General features: G+C 42.5%; 1 long non-coding RNA gene and 3 gene segments (V, D, J or C); 3 read left to right on the forward strand and 1 right to left on the reverse strand.

The window, feature by feature from the left end:
* Nucleotides 1-14,569, reverse strand: part of LOC117062915 — a 37,984-nt gene extending 23,415 nt beyond the window's left edge. Inside the window, exon 1 of the long non-coding RNA XR_004428621.1 lies at nucleotides 14,511-14,569. This is a non-coding gene — a long non-coding RNA (uncharacterized LOC117062915). The remainder of the gene's footprint in view (nucleotides 1-14,510) is intronic.
* The window catches only part of LOC117062889, a 126,188-nt gene that overhangs the window by 80,891 nt on the left and 29,058 nt on the right, over nucleotides 1-16,239 (forward strand).
* LOC117062893 lies at nucleotides 7,649-8,270 on the forward strand. The segment is given in 2 exon segments: nucleotides 7,649-7,765; nucleotides 7,882-8,270. Coding segments are annotated over 2 exon segments (429 nt in total).
* On the forward strand, nucleotides 14,068-14,606 carry LOC117062905. The segment is given in 2 exon segments: nucleotides 14,068-14,144; nucleotides 14,269-14,606. Coding segments are annotated over 2 exon segments (372 nt in total).

Raw genomic sequence — 16,239 nt, forward strand, 5'->3', positions numbered from 1 at the left:
TTTACCACTTTAGTAGTATAAAACCCAAACAGTCCTATAATAATCAGATGCCTTGTGTGTTTTCAATTTCTTAAGAATATAATTTATTGTAATATCTTTTATCAAACACCTTGACCTGGATCACACCCAGGACATAGAATGTTCCCTTGCTCAGAAGCTGGAAGCCCAGGTCTGTACCCTTATTGCTAATTGGCAGACTCCCCAAAGCCCTTCCCTGTCACTCAAGCCTTCATCACCAGGTCCTGTGCGGTTGGATCACCTAAGGTAGGGACAGCACTGGACACTGATCATGGTGCTCTGGCTTCAACTGCGGGGGCTGCATATGACAGGGTTCATATGTCTCATGGAACTGAGAAATACTATTGATTAGGGAGCACAGCATTCACCTCCCACTTGATCAGACAGCACCACTCTGCTCAGAAGCCTACAGAGAGGGACATCAGTAATACTAGGGAAGATTTGTGTTCTGTTTCTACCTCAAATTACGGGAGAAACACTCAGCTTCCCAGTTGCTAGCTTCCCTTTCAGTGTCTTCAAGATGGAGAGTTTACACCATCCATCTAGAAGCAGCAGAATCTGGGAAAGGTTCCAAAGATTCACTCATATGCTCTTTCCACCTTGTCCACCCCAGCTTGGTGCGATGGTCCTGGGATCATCTCTGCTTAACATTTAGCAGATTGGTTGTCCTGATGACATTGCTGTTTGTGACTGTCTCAAACTTCCCTGTCTCCCATGCAAACACTAGCAGTGCCCAGCCACAAACATGTACATTAGAATTAACTAAAATTAACAATGTAGTTCCTTAGTTGTTTTCACTACATTTCAAGTGCTCAGGAGCCACATATGACATATAATGGCTACCCTTGCAAAGCATAAATCTAGACTTTTCATCATCTTAAAAAATTATTTTCATTAGTGCTCATCTAAATGGTTACACTGACACACAGTTTTATAGCTCACAGCACAAACCTCAGCAGCTGTTATTCCAGAGAATCAGGTGGTCTCAGATGCTTCCTGGCTGGTGCAGCCACTGTTTCAAGAATGAGAGGAATGAAGCTGAGTAGACACATCCAGACCAGGGGCCCTCTACTCCCCAGCCTAGCCCTCCACTGTGCCCTCCAGGGCCCCTCACAACCTCACTATCTCTTTTCCAGAACCACATCATTGGCATCTCACATGGATCACAGACTCTAGCTCCGAATTTTTTTTGTGATCATCTTTTCTGAACACACCTTATCCTCAACAAGGTGACTGGTTTATTGAGGAGAGGAATCATTTTGTGTTCCCTATAGAATGCAGCCTATTGATGGATGTAATAAAATCAACTCCATGAAAACCAATGAAAAAACTCAATCAAGTCTTATTAGAAAGCAGCATCTAAAATTCTATTTGATTTTTTGTCATAAGCCTGCCATTGAAGGGTAAGTCAAAAACCTTGCCGTTGGACAAACCCCGTAATAAAATAAGATAGGAAGTCTGATCTTAGAAATAGTGAAATTAAGAGTGGTATTGTTCCAGTATCAGCAGGCTGCCCCCAAGGTGGGATGGGGTCTCATGTGTGACCTGAATCACCTGGGAGGAGCTGCCAGTGTGCTGAGTGGTGGGAAAATGCCCTCTGTGCTCTGAGACTGGAAGCCTCACCTTGTCCTTCCTACTGCCTTGGCTGTATCCTCAAAGTGCTCCTGCTATGAACTGAATTTTGATTCACAAATTCATACTTTGAATCTCCAAACTCCAATATTACTGTACTTAGACATAGAGGTTATGAAGAGGAAATTAGGGTCAAATGAGGTCAAAACAATGGGGTTTTGACTTAATAGGATTTGTATTCTAATAGAAAAGAAATATCATTGAGCTGTTCTTTAACCCCTCACCAGCCTCCAAGCATGCACCGAGGAAAGCATGCACTTGCTTCTCCTACACAGGCCCCAGCACATTGCTGAACCCATGAGAGGATGCATCCAGAGAGGACATCTGGAAACAAGAAACAGGGTTCTCACCAGAAGCAAATCCTTCTGGACCTTGGTCTTGAAACTTCCAGGCTTCTAATACATTCACAATACATGTCTAATAAGTTAGTAATAAATGTCTGTGATTGAAGCCATCCAGCTCAGGGTATGTTGGTGTGGCAGTCCCAGTAGACTCATCCATTGTCGCCACCTTCTCTGAGCAGGATCAGCCTCAGGAGGCACCTTGTGGACTTTGGCACCCAGCTTTTCTCCTCTTGTTCTTGCTGTTCTGACTGCCTGGTGAGGAAGGGGAAGTGAGGCTTCAGCCTCAGATAGTTTGTATTAAACATGAACTTTCCTTGATGATGACATTGTTAGCCTGTTTTTCCTTCTGATCAGAATTGCACCAAGTTGGATGAACTACAAGCCTGGTATTAATGTTTGGGGGTCTGCATGTCTGTTCCCCTACTTGGATGACAGTGGGCATGTGATGTGGATGCTATCTTCATCCCCCTCCATGTGTCTCAGGTGAGGAGGGGCTTACTGTCACCTGCAGAGCTGGCCAGAGTATGAAGAACATCCTAGCCTGGCACCAGCAGAACCTGGGCCTGGCTCTGAGCTCCTGCTGGCTCCTGCTGGCTCCTGCTGGCTCCTGCTGCCCTCCTGGACATGATTCCTGCCTGGATCAGGGACAGTGGGTGTGAACAGATGTTACTCTGGCCATCAGCAATCAAGATGTCTTCAGAAGTAGGTTTTCACTCCACCTGTCCTTGTCCTGCACAAATCTTCCCTAGTAACAGCTCTGCACAGGGACTGCTAAGGGTCTGAAACGTTATCAGGGGAACAGGCTGGGGCATACCTCTGAATTCACATCCTCTCTTTGCCTCACACCCCCTTCCCACCACCTCTATGGGCACCTCTAGTGTATTTTGTGGGCATCACTGTATGGAGCATGTCCGGATGTTTTCTCCCACCTCCTACTCCGAATTCATGATGAAAATTCATCCTCACTTCAGACATGGGCTGTCCATGCCTTGTTTCTCTTACATACATGCCCCAGCACATTGCTGAACCCACAGTTCTGACCCCACTCCATGAATCTTTGTGGAAGGGTCATGGTTGCCAAGTTGTGGTTATTGGAGACCAGAAAATAAAATGGCAACTATTGAGAAGCTTGTGTGTGAGGCAGACATAGGCTGTTGTCAACAGAGTCCCAGCAGCTGGTGAGCCATGAAAGCTGGGCAGAGGGGAAGCTGGGAATGAGTCATGGAGGGTCTTAATCCTGTGACCATGCAGCCTCTGAGCCACATGTGCTGCTTCGTTTGACAGAAATGACCAGAAGAGGACTTGTCTATGCTGAGCTCTGGGGACAAAATCTCCTTCCATTCAGGAGCCAGACTTACTATGCATCTCCTGGGCATCTGCTGCTCTGTGATTCCACAGACCCCTCAGGTCACTCATGATCCTCAGCAATGGGCAGTTCACTGCTCTCTGCTCAGGGGGATATCGAAGAGAGTCCTGAGCTTTATGACCCTCAGGCCCTGGAGTGAGGAGGGGCCATGAGGTGGTGCACCCAGTGCTCATTTTTAATGTTCACATTCAATTTATTAAAGTTTAAAACTATACCTTATACTAGCAACCAAAATTATATCTCTTTATATATGAACATGTACCACATATTTATTCATAAATAGATACATAGAATATTCAAATATATAAATACAAGTTATTTCTAAAATATATGTATTCAATATGTAAAATTTATATTAGAAATTCTTATTACACATACACATAATGTTATGTTTATTTGTGTAGCAGGTGTTTCTTTTCTTTCCAAGCAGAACAGAGTCTGGCTGAGTAAAGACTTTGAGGACATTTGCTAACCCTCCCTCTTTGACTCCAACAGAGTCAAAGTCATTCAGGACCCTGGAGCCCAGGGAAAGTCTCTGACACTTTCACTCTTGCCGGGCTGCAGGATATATGCTTAATGCAGCTCCTCTGAATTTGTGAGCAGTTTCCTTCCCTCAAGCCCCTGCCAGGCAGCCCTGTGGCCAGGGCCTGTGGTTCCTCCCAGGTCCTCAGCCCTTGGCTCAGGAGAGCAGATGCTTCCCCCACAGTGCTGGACCAGCGCCTGGCAGCTTTCAGGCACTGCCAGCCTGACTTTAGCCCTGGGCTAAGGACCCTATTCCAAATGTCTCCTCATTTATTGCAGTACCCGAAAGTCTATCTTGTTCTTAAACTCAAAGTCTATATTTCCACAATTTCTAAAGCTAGCATTTGCCACCTGGAAAATTAGACATGTGAATTCATTGTCATTCTCAGAGCCTGGCCTCTTCCAGCCCCACCAGATAAAGTTGCCCATATCTTCTCTTCTCTCCACACAACTTTACTTAGAATTACAGTGAAATGTAACATGCGGTAAAACTCTTATCGCCTGCACAGAAACCATCCTCTTCCCCTTTGGTGCCTAGGGCACCAGCTCTATCCTGCTGGGCATGGTGAGGACAGTGAGCCTCTCCCAGCCTGGGACAGAAGCAGGGATTAAGAGAACATGTGATTAGCTCCACAATGCAATGTCAGGGGAGTGAAGGAGGGGCAGGGACTCTGGGAAGAATTTGATCCTTCCTAAGAAGATGGAAGGTGAAGAGCTTTGCTTCACCTTTTGAAATCAATCACTTTATTTTAGATTTGGGAACAGTGACACATGTTTCATTGCCCTGACTCCTTCCACATCTCCTCTTTCTCTTACAATAGCTCTGACTCAGTCTGTCCCTCACAGATTGTGTCCTGAAAATCTAATTTCCCTCCTAATATGAAAACAAACCAATGAACAAAACCCTCTTTCTCCTATCACGTGCTGTGAGATCTGACCCCTAAACTCTGTGACACCCAGATCGTATAAGAGATAATCGTGGGACTTTATCCAAGATATTTTCTAGCTAAAAAGAATTCTCATGCTAGCTTTTCTCTCGGAGAAATTTTCTGTCTCCTGTCATAACTGACACCAGAAGACAAGGTGGAAATATTTCCAAGAACAGAGGACAACCATGCGTTCAGTGAGGTGAAAGACATCTCTTCCCCTTGCATTAGTTTCCAAAGCTGCCGTTTACATTACCACAGCCTTATTGGCTTCACACAACATAAATGTATTACCCTGTAGTTCTGGAGATCAGAAGTCTCACTGAATTAATGCTAAGGTGTCAGTAGGTCTATAATCCTTCTGGATGCTCCAGAGGAGAGAACTGTATTCTCTGCTTTTTATCTTCCAGGTGCTCCCACATTTCTGGTTCCATGGCCCCTCCCTTCCTCAAGCCACATCCTTCCCTATTGTCCCAGCTCCTCTCTGACTGCGAGCCTGCTCTTTTATTTTATGACCTTTGTGATTGTATTGATTTCATCTGGATAACCAGGTTGCTTTTTCGCAAAGTCCTTAACTTACATCTGTCAAGTTTTTTTTTGCTATATAATGTAGAATTGTTATGATACCACTCCAATGACTGGAGGAACACCAGGGTTCTCAGTCTCACTCCTGTTTGTTTAAAACAACACGGACACGTGTGAAGTTGTTTTAAGGAGCGAAAAGTTTAATACGCAAGAAGGAAGGAAGAAGAAAAGAGTTCCCCCATACAGAGACAGAGGGAGGGGGGATTCGAACAGAGAGAAAATTCCATGTGCGGCGGAAAAGTGGCTGTTTATATGAGGAGGCTGAAGGAGGTGGTGTCTGATTTGCATAGGGCTTAGGTGTTTGGTATGACCAGGCATGTCATTCATGTAGCCTGAGAAAAAACTGGCCCTCCCACCCTAGCGTTTTAATATGCAAATGCAGGGTGTCATAATGTTCTAAACACATGGGGATATGTGGGGGCAGCCATGTTGCTAGGCACATGTTGGGGCAAGGAAGAAGAAGGTGGGAATCGCCATGTTTGACTGGACTCAGTTTCTAATGGCCGATATTTGTATATCAAAGCTTGCCAGCCCAGCTCTAAGAACCAGGGCTTTCCTGCCAAACAAGAAACGTTTCTGGAGCTGCTTTAAAAGAAACAAAACCTTCCCAAGGACACCTTTTCCTCTCTATCTAAAATAATTTCTTAAAAACTCCTATAACACTTGGATTCCAGAGACAAGGACATGGACATCTTTTGGGGTGGGACATTATTCATTCCACCGCCATAAACGTATTCCCAAAAATTGTCCTTCTCTAAACTAAAATTTAAAAAATCACAAAGTATTTTTATGAAACAAGAAAGTTGGACAAAATCTTAGACTCAGCTTCCTCTAACTTGTGAGTTTTAACTGTTGGAGTAAGCTCACTCTTCTGTCTCTACTGTAGACTTATGGATGTATAGATAGTTTTAGAGGATTTTTAAATTTTGTGACCCAGTGTAAATAAAACAGAATCTGAGACAGGTCTCAATCAAGTTATAGGTTTATTTTGCCAAAGAAAAGGCTTATGGCCTGTGACACAGGCTTATGGGGTCCTGCAAACTTGTGCCCAAGGTGTTTGGGTTACACATTGGTTTTATAAACTTTAGGGAGACACAGAAATCACAGGCAAAGACAAAGCAGCAGGAAGGTTTGTGCACAGTCTACAGCACTGTGATTTGGCTCCCCTAGTCAGGCATCAGTAAAATTTTATGGAGCCCTAGGCTGCAGCCCACTGATGTTGATGTAGTTGGATCCACTCCCCTGCTACTGAGCCAGGCTGGGACATTTTTGGGCACATTAGAGATGTGAGATATAACGAGTGCAAATCCCTGTCCAGTTTCATCTGGATCCAGCTGATTTCTCCATGTACATGGGCAATTGCTTGATAAGAGACTGAGTGTCTCTTTCCTAAAGATGTAACAGGGAGGCTCATGTCTGGGTCAGGATGATGTCCCCACTCACTGCTAAAGAGTCAAAGAGAAAAGTGGCATTGATGGTGCATGGCGTGGACATCCTGCATGCAGTGGCCACCCTCATTAAAAGAGATGAAATTTGGGAAATAATACTCAATGGCAGAAAAGAAGGTAGACTATGGAGGAGCCTGAAACAAGAATAAGGTGCAGCCCATTTAGTCTCTGGGTATTATAGAGACCGGTAGCTCTTGAAAATGGTGGATCTGTTAGCGCTGCGTGCATTGAGGGAACACTATATCAATTTAGTGTATCTGAAGCAAATTGCTTGATCTTATACTGGTAAGAATAATGGCATAACACCATTACCTAATACTTACAAATATACATTGCATCATGTCAATAAGATTTATTTGTAACATTTTTAGAAAGAAACAATGATAAACTCACAGAAATTTTGCAAGTATAGCTCACTTACCCCCTTCACTAACTGGAATCATAGGAGAGTCTTTTGAATCCTACCATCTAACGTTTTACTATGTGTTTCCTACAAACAAGACTATTCTCCTAAATAATCCCCATACACCAATGAAACACATTACTCCATCGATTCCTGAGGAATATTTCAAATTGTAAAAAAAAAAAAAAAAAAAAAAAAAAACCTAAAAACTGTCTCTCATAACAAAATAGTCCCCAGTGGAAACACATTCTCTGCCGACATATTTGTGCTACCCTGCTCTTACCTGGAACACCTGGGGACACTGAGCTGGTGCTAAGTTACTCTGATGAGCCAGCCCTGCAGCTGTGCCCAGTCTGCCCCATCTTCTGCTCATTTGCATGTTCTCAGGGCACGTCCTCCTATCCTGAAGACTTCTTAATAGGCTGGTTACACTTCGTGCAGGAGTTAGACCCAGTCTGGACGCAGCATGGACATCAGGGTCCCCGCTCAGCTTCTAGGGCTCCTGCTGCTCTGGCTCCCAGGTAAGGAAGGAGAACAGTAGGAATTTACGTGGCCCAGTGTATTCAGTACAGCCTGGCTCTTCAGGGAACTTCTCTTACAATTGTGTGGACATTTGTTTTTATGTTTCCAATCTCAGGTGCCAGATGTGACATCCAGATGACCCAGTCTCCATCCTCCCTGTCTGCATCTGTAGGAGACAGAGTCACCATCACTTGTTGGGAGAGTCAGGGCATTAGTAGCTGGTTAGCCTGGTATCAGCAGAAACCAGGGAAAGCCCCTAAGCTCCTGATCTATGCTGCATCCACTTTGCAAAGTGGGGTCCCATCAAGGTTCAGCGGCAGTGGATCTGGGACAGAATTTACTCTCACCATCAGCAGCCTGCAGCCTGAAGATTTTGCAGTTTATTACTGTCAACAGCATAACAGTGACCCTCCACAGTGTTACACACCCGAACATAAACCCCCAGGGAGAAGATGTGTGAGGCTGGGCTGCCCCAGCTGCTCCTCCTGATGCCTCCATGGCCTGAGAGTGTTCCTCAGATGCAGCCACACTCTGATGGTGTTGGTAGAGGATGACATGAAGTCACCTCTGCATCCCAATTTCTTTTTCTTTTCTCAGCCCCAGCTGCACAGACATAGCAATGCCTCCGCTGATTTAACAAAGACAGATCATGACACCTGAGGAGTCTAGTTTATGGCTTCAGTTGGAATTCATATAACACAGAAGAAGCCACTATAGATATTCTAAGCAGGAATTGTCTTAATACAGAGAATTAGAGTCTAAACTACTGAAGTCTAAATAAAATAGAGAGATGAATCTCTAAATTTAATGTTTTACTTGCAAAGAAGTATTTGCCAAATAGGACATACAGGAAAACTCAATGGTCTTCAATATGTTGGAAGAACAAAGAGAAGTAAGCATTTTACGGAAAAGGGAAAATGTCACCTATGACTCTTTGAAAAAGTTCACTGGCATTAGGAAGGGTTGAGAGCTGGCAAGCTCAGGCTGGTCAGCAGTAGTGGACAAAGTGAATCCTAGAATTATGTCAAGTTATCTCAGAAGTTATGGATCAATTTGATTTCAGGTTACAAGAAGCCAAAGCAGTGACACTTGCAGAGAATTTTGTTACTGAAATACCAGGGATTCAGTGAAGATCCTGCTGCTCAGCACACAGAAAGCCGATCACTAAGACAACAAGCATTGCCAAGGAACAAGCGTTAATCAGGTGCTGCAGCCGAGGAGATGGAACACCATTCGCAAATGTATCTCCCTGAACTACTAAAATTAGGGGTTTATATAGCAGGGAAGAAATGTGGGAAAACAGGAATTAGGGAGGGATAAGGTAGATAATTTAGTCAACAGGAAGCAGGAGGTCAGTTAGGCAATCATAATGGGCAAAGGGTCTGATGTCTCACTGTTCCAATTCAGTGATATATAACTTTCAGGTCCTTGATAGTATCTAGAGGCCTGATGGTTGGTTTCCTGAAAAAAGAACTCAGATAAGACAAATGTAACTATCTTGAGTTTTAAGACTAGTGGATTCAGTTTCTATGTTTATTCAAAAAAACATAAACATTAGTTCCATGGGATAATAGGGCCTATTTCAATTGAGTTCTAGCAACAGTATTTGCACCCTGAGTGTCTTTCCCTCCTGGTTTCTTGGTTCTGTTGGGTATGACAAGAATGATTGAATTCCTACGATTAACTTTTACACTACAACCTTTCAAAGCCAAGGATATAGTAGTCAGGAAGGTTGATAGTTGAAGCAGGATTCTCTAGTGCTCCCTTGGAAAATAGAATTCATCTGTCCCTGAAGTATGGGCTATCTAACCATGTGGTCCTCAGTCCTGTCTGAAAGCTTAATGGTGGGGTGCTGCTGCTCTCCACTTCCTACAGCATCTTTCTAGGTTTTTCTCCAAGCACAAGCATTGACAAGGAAGAATATGGTGGGAATCGCCATGTTTGGGTGAATTCGGTTTCTAATGGCTGGCATTTGCATAGGAAAGCTTCCAAGCCTGGCTCTAAGAGCCAGGGCTTTCCTGCTAGACAAGAAACGTTTCTGGAGCTGCTTTAAAAGAAACAAAACCTTCCCAAGTACATCTTTTCCTCTCTCTTGGCCTAAAATAATTTCTTAATATCTCCTATAACACTTGGGTTCCAGAGACGAGGACATGGATATCTTATTGATTCCACCAACAAGAAACATATTCCCCAGGGTTGTCCTTCTCTAAAGTAAAATTTAAAAAATCACGAAGTATTTTTATGAATCAAGAGAGCTGAGACAGGTATCAGTCAATTTACAGAGTTATTTTGCCAAAAATAACTGAGTCAAGTATCTGAGACAGGTCTCAGTCAATTTACAGAGTTATTTTGCCAAAAATATGGCTTATGGCCTGTGACACAGCCTTAGGAGGTACTGTAAATATGTGCCCAAGGTGGTTGGATTACACATTGGTTTTATGCACTTTAGGGAGACACAGAAATTACAGGAAAAGACATAAATCAATACATATCAGATATACATTAGTTTGTCCTGGAAAGGTGGGAAAGCTTCAAGCAGGGGCTTCCAGGTCATAGGTGGATTCAAAGCTTTCCTGACTGGCTACTGGTTGAAAGAGTTAAACTCTGTCTAAAGAGTTGAATTCATCATAAAGAAATGCTTGAGTCTAGAAAAGGGGGTGTGGAAGCAAAAGTTCTTGTCACATAGATGAATCCTATGGGTAGCAAATAGAGTAGATGGTGAATGTTGCTTATCAGACCTTTAAAAAATGTCAGACTCTTTAAAAAAGACTCAGTAATGGGAGGAGACTCTCTACAGAATGCAAATTTTCCTGACAACAGGCAGCTTTGCAGGGCCACTTCGAATAGGTCAAAGAAATATTTTAAGGTAAAATATTTAGATTTTCTTCAGGGCCTATTATCTGTCATGCTGGAGTATGGTATCTGATTGCTACAAAGCATCTGTTTTATCAGTCCAAAGATCTCAGCTGTAATGATAATGCTGGTCAGTTGTGTCTGAACCCCAAAGGGAGGAGAGCATAATGAGGCACATCTAAATCCACCTGCCAGTCAGGGCCTAACCTAGTTTTTCAGATTTTTCTGAAGTTCTCTCTGCCAAGAGAGGAGTCCATTCAGCTGTTTGGTGGCTTACAACTTAATTTTTGGCTTTAACACCCAGAAAAAAAAATAATTGCATCAATTCTAAAATAGATTGATAAAGACAAATTGTTTCCTGAATATTCTTACATGTCAAAGATAAAGAAATGATAAGACTTGAGATGATTAATACCCCTCATACAAAAAATAATGATTTTTTTTTTTTTTTTTTTTTTTTTTTTTTTTTTACTATCTCAGTTTCGGTCCACCAGCAGTGATGATTCCCGTTTAAGCAGCAAATTTACACTGGGAGGAAAGGAGGAAAGTGAGCAAGGGAACAGAAGATGAATGCTAAAAGACACATCAACAACCCACCTGACTCAGGAAAACTGAAGATCAACCACATGTGGAAACATGGACTAAATTCCTCTGGGCTGTTCCACCTGGGAGATTAGGAAGCTGGGGTATGTATACCCTTCATCCTGTCCTCACTGATTGTCAGGTGTCTCTCTTGTTCTATTTCAAGCTACTATAACAGATTCCTTGTCACTGTGCAATTCATGAAGAACAGAAATTTATTTTATCACACTTCTGGAGAATGAGAAATTTAAGATCAAGGCATGGGCAGATTAAGGTCTGCTTTCTCCATGTTCAAGATGAGTCCAGGAGTTTTGGGCCCTTCAAAGGAAGGAAGGCCATGGTTTTCATGACAGAGGAACAGAAAAAAGAGAAAGAGATCCCAGCCTTACAATCCCTGTTTATAGTGGTATTAATGTATTCCACTGGAGGGCTCCACGCTGATGACCTAAGCACATCCCAATAGGCCCCACATGGCAATACCATTACACTGAGAATTAACTTTACAACAGATGGATTGTGGAGGACAGAGTTGAATCATAGCACTTTCTAAGGGATACACATTCCAGGCCGTTTGGCCAGCAATGCATACAGGCAGAGTTCTCTGCCCAGATCGTAAAGAACATAAGACATGTATATTGCCATTCTAAGTTAACAGAAGTACAGCAAATGGAAAGCCCTAGACTACAGATGGGAACTACTACATTCATCCTGGGCCAGTTAACACTTGAATAAATTGGGTTTGAAATTTGCAGATCCACTTATATTTTCTTCTTTGTGTGTCACCTGTGAGCATGCAATTAATAAGTAGCAAATATATATTCTCATTTTTATAGTTTTGTTAGTAACATTTTTTTCTTTAGCATACTTTATTGGAATAATAGAGTATATAATATAAATAACTTAAACACAGTGTTAATCAACTATTTTCTCACTAAGGCTGGCAGTCAAAAGTAAGCTACTAGTACTTAAGTTAGAAATGCAAAAGTTCTACACAGGTTTTCAACTGCACCAGTGCTCAGTGCCCCAACCTCCACATTGTTCGGGGGTCAGCTGCTCTTTCAGTCTGTAGCTGCATCTCTCTGGAACAGCATCTTGGCAGGTGGCTGCAAGCAAAGGAATCCAGGAAATAACATCTCAAACTATGCTGCATTGGTATGATGATTACGAAAAATCAAAGGCATTTAGAAAGCAGCAAATGCACAAAAAGGCATTTTGTAAATATCCGTTATCTGCCTAAAAGCAGATTCTCCAGACGGGAACCAATTGTCAAGAAAATTCTTCCTGAGAATTTTTATATCAGGGAAGATTAACACAAAGCAGGAATCAAAAATAGAAGAGACTGGAAATTGATACTTTATCCAGGCAGGCTGTTACCTGTTCTTTTGAAGATGCACTTCTATTCTCATCTATTCTCTCCAAGTTGCCTACACTTCCCCATTCCCTCTTCCCTAGAAAGAAAATATAAACAACTGGATCTCACTGAATTATCCGGGTAATCACCCTGCTGTGATATCCTGTTGCACTTCAAATGAATTTTGTTTGCCTTTTCTCTTATTATTCTTCATTTTGTCAATTTATTTTCAGCAAACATTTAGAGGACAAATGGAGCTTTCTCCTTTTCTCACAATATCAGCAAATTCCCTTAAAATTCAGGCTGCTTAAAATGCAGCAGAAAGGTTTGTGCACAGGCTACAGCACTGTGATTTGGCTCCCCTAGTCAGGCATCAGTAAAATTTTGTACAGCCCTAGGCTACAGCCCACTGATGCTGATATAGTTGGATCCACTTCCCCTGCTATTGAGCCAGACGGGGACATTTTTGGGCACATTAGAGAGATGAGATATAACGAATATAAACCTGTGTCCGGTTTCATCTGGATCCAGCTGATTTCTCCATGTACAAAAGGCAATTGCTTGATACAAGATTGAGTGTCTCTTTCCTAAAGATGTTAACAGGGAGGCTTGTGTCTGCATCAGGATGATATCACCAGTCACTGATAAAATGTAAAAGAGGAAAGTGGCATTGGTGGTGCATGGCAGGGACATCTTCTGTCTGTGCAGTAGTCACCCTCACTAAAAGAGGAGAACTTTGGGGAATAATACTCAATGGCAGAAAAGAAGGTAGACTGTGGAGGAGCCCAAAACAAGAATAAGGTGCAGCCCATTTAGTCTCCAGTTATTATAGAGACCTGTAGCTCTTGATAATGGTGGATCTGTGAGCACTGCATGCATTGAGGAAACATGGTATCAACTTAGTGTATCTGAAGTAAATTGCTTGATCTTAAACTGGTAAGAATAATGGCATAACACCATTACCTAATACTTACAAATATATATATATATATATATATATATATGTCATGTCAATAAATTTTATTTTTAATGTTTTTAGAAATCAACAATGTTAAACTCACAGAAATTTTGCAAGTATAGCTCACTTATCCCCTACACTAACTGGGATCATATGAGAGTCTTTTGAAGACCTAAGAATCCTACCATCTAACGTTTTACTACATGTTTCCTACAAGCAAGAATATTTTCCTAAATAATCCCCACACACTAATGAAATACATTACTCCATCGGCTCCTGAGAAATATTTCCAATTTTCAAAAAAAAAAAAAAACCCTGAAAAAAGGTTTCTCATAACAAAGTAGTCCCCAGTAGAAACACATTCTCTTCAGACAAATTTGTGCTACCCTTGTCTTACCTGGAACACCTGGGACACTGAGCTGGTGCTGAGTTACTGAGATGAACCAGCCCTGCAGCTGTGCCCAGCCTGCCCTGTCCCTTGCTCATTTGCATGTTCCCAGAATACATCCTCCTGCCCTGAAGACTTCTTAATTGGCTGGACATGCTTCGTGCAGGAGTCAGACCCAGTCAGGACACAGCTTGGACATGAGCGTCCCCGTTCAGCTCCTAGGGCTCCTGCTGCTCTGGTTCCCAGGTAAGGAAGGGGATATTAGAAGTTTACCTAACCCAGTAAGCTCCGTACTGCTGGCCTTTTTAGGGAAGTTCTCTTACTACATGATTAATTATTTGGACATTTGTTTTTATGTTTCCAACCTCAGGTGCCAAATGTGACATCCAGATGACCCAGTCTCCATCCTCCCTGTCTGCATCTGTAGGAGACAGAGTCACCATCACTTGTCGGGCGAGTCAGGGCATTAGCAGCTGGTTAGCCTGGTATCAGCAGAAACGAGGGAAAGCCCCAAAGCCCCTGATTTATTATGCATCCAATTTGGAAAGTGGGGTCCCATCAAGGTTCAGTGGCAGTGGATCTGGGACAGATTTCAGTCTCACCATCAGCAACCTGCAGCCTGAAGATTTTGCAACTTATTACTGTCTACAGTATAACAGTGCCCCTCCCACAGTGTTACACACCCGATCATAAACCCCCAGAGAAGCAGATGTGTGAGGCTGGGCTGCCCCAGCTGCTCCTCCCGATGCCTCCATCGGCTGAGAGTGTTCCTCAGATGCAGCCACACTCTGCTGGTATTGGTAGAGAGGTACATGAAGTCACCTCTGCATCCCAATTCCTTTTCCTTTCTCAGCCCCAGCTGCATAGATATAGCAATGCCTCTCCTGATTTAATACAGACAGAGATCATGACACCTGAGGAGTCTAGTTTATCGCTTCGTTTGGAATTCAAATAACACAGAAGAAGCCACTATAGATATTCTAAGCAGGAATTGTCTTAATACAGAGAATTAGAGTCTAAACTACTGAAGTCTAAATAAAATGGAGAGATGAATCTCTAAATTTAATGTTTTGCTTGCAAAGAAGTATTTGCCATACGGGACATACAGGAAAACTCAATGGTCTTCAGTATGGTGGAAGAACACGAGAATGTTAGCATTTTATGAAAAAGGGAAAATATTACCTATTGCTCTTTGAGAAAGTTCATTGGCACAAGGAAGGGTTGGGAGCTGGCAAGCTCAGACTGGTAAGCGGTGGTGGACAAAGTGAATCCTAGAATAATATCAAATCATCTCAGAAGTTGTGGGTAAATTTGATTTCAGGTTACAATAAGCCAGAGCAGTGAAGCTTGCAGAGAACTTTGTTATTGAAATGCCAGGGATTTGGTGTAGATCCTGCTGCTCAGCACACAGAAAGCCAGTCATTAAGACAAGTATTGCCAAGAACAGGCTTTAATCAGGTGCTGCAGCCAAGGAGATGGGACACCATTCATAAATGTATGTCTGGGAGAAACTAAAGTTAGAGGTTTATAGAGCAGGGAAGAAATGTGGGAAAACAGGAAATAGGAAGGGGTAAGAAAGATAATTTGGTCAACAGGAAGCAGGAGGTCAGTTAGTCAATCATAATGGGCTAAGGATCTCACTGTCCTTATTCAGTGATATGTAAGTTTCAGCTCCTTGATGGTATCTGGAGGCCTGATGGTTGGCTTTTTGAAAAAAGAACTCAGATAAGGCAAATCTAACTATCTTGATTTTTAAGACTGGGGTGGGGGTCAATTTCTACATTTATTCAAAAATCCATAAACATTGGTTCCATGGTATAATACGGCCTATTTCAATTGCATTCTAGAAACAACATTCTGCACCCTGAGTGCCTTTCCTCCTGGTTTCTTGGCTCTGTTGGCTATGACAAGAATTACCCAATTCCTATGATTAACTTTCCCACTACAACCTTTCAAAGCCCAGGGTATAGTAGTCATGAAGAAGATATTAGAAGCAGGATTCTCTGGTGCTCCCTCAGAAAATAGAATGCATCTGCCCCTAATTATGGGCTTTCTAACCACGTGGTCCTCAATCCTGTGTGGAAGTGTAAGGGTGGATGTGCTGATGCTGACAGCTTCCTATAGCATCTTTCCAGATGTTTCTCCAGTCCTAACCTCTGTCCCTATGTCTGTCTTAAGTACCAGTGGAAATATTGAGTCATCCTTTTCTGACTTTCAAATCTCATGGGAGGACCTCTTATTGGGCAACTCTATAGGACAAGAGAGAGACAAAAAGGGACATTATATAAGTTAAAATGTTTTCTTCCCCAATGAGGCCATTAAAAAAATATATTTAAAGCCA

The sequence above is a fragment of the Trachypithecus francoisi genome, unplaced genomic scaffold (genome assembly GCF_009764315.1).
Source record: "Trachypithecus francoisi isolate TF-2019V2 unplaced genomic scaffold, Tfra_2.0 Lachesis_group17, whole genome shotgun sequence".
In the NCBI taxonomy this organism is placed as follows: domain Eukaryota; kingdom Metazoa; phylum Chordata; class Mammalia; order Primates; family Cercopithecidae; genus Trachypithecus; species Trachypithecus francoisi.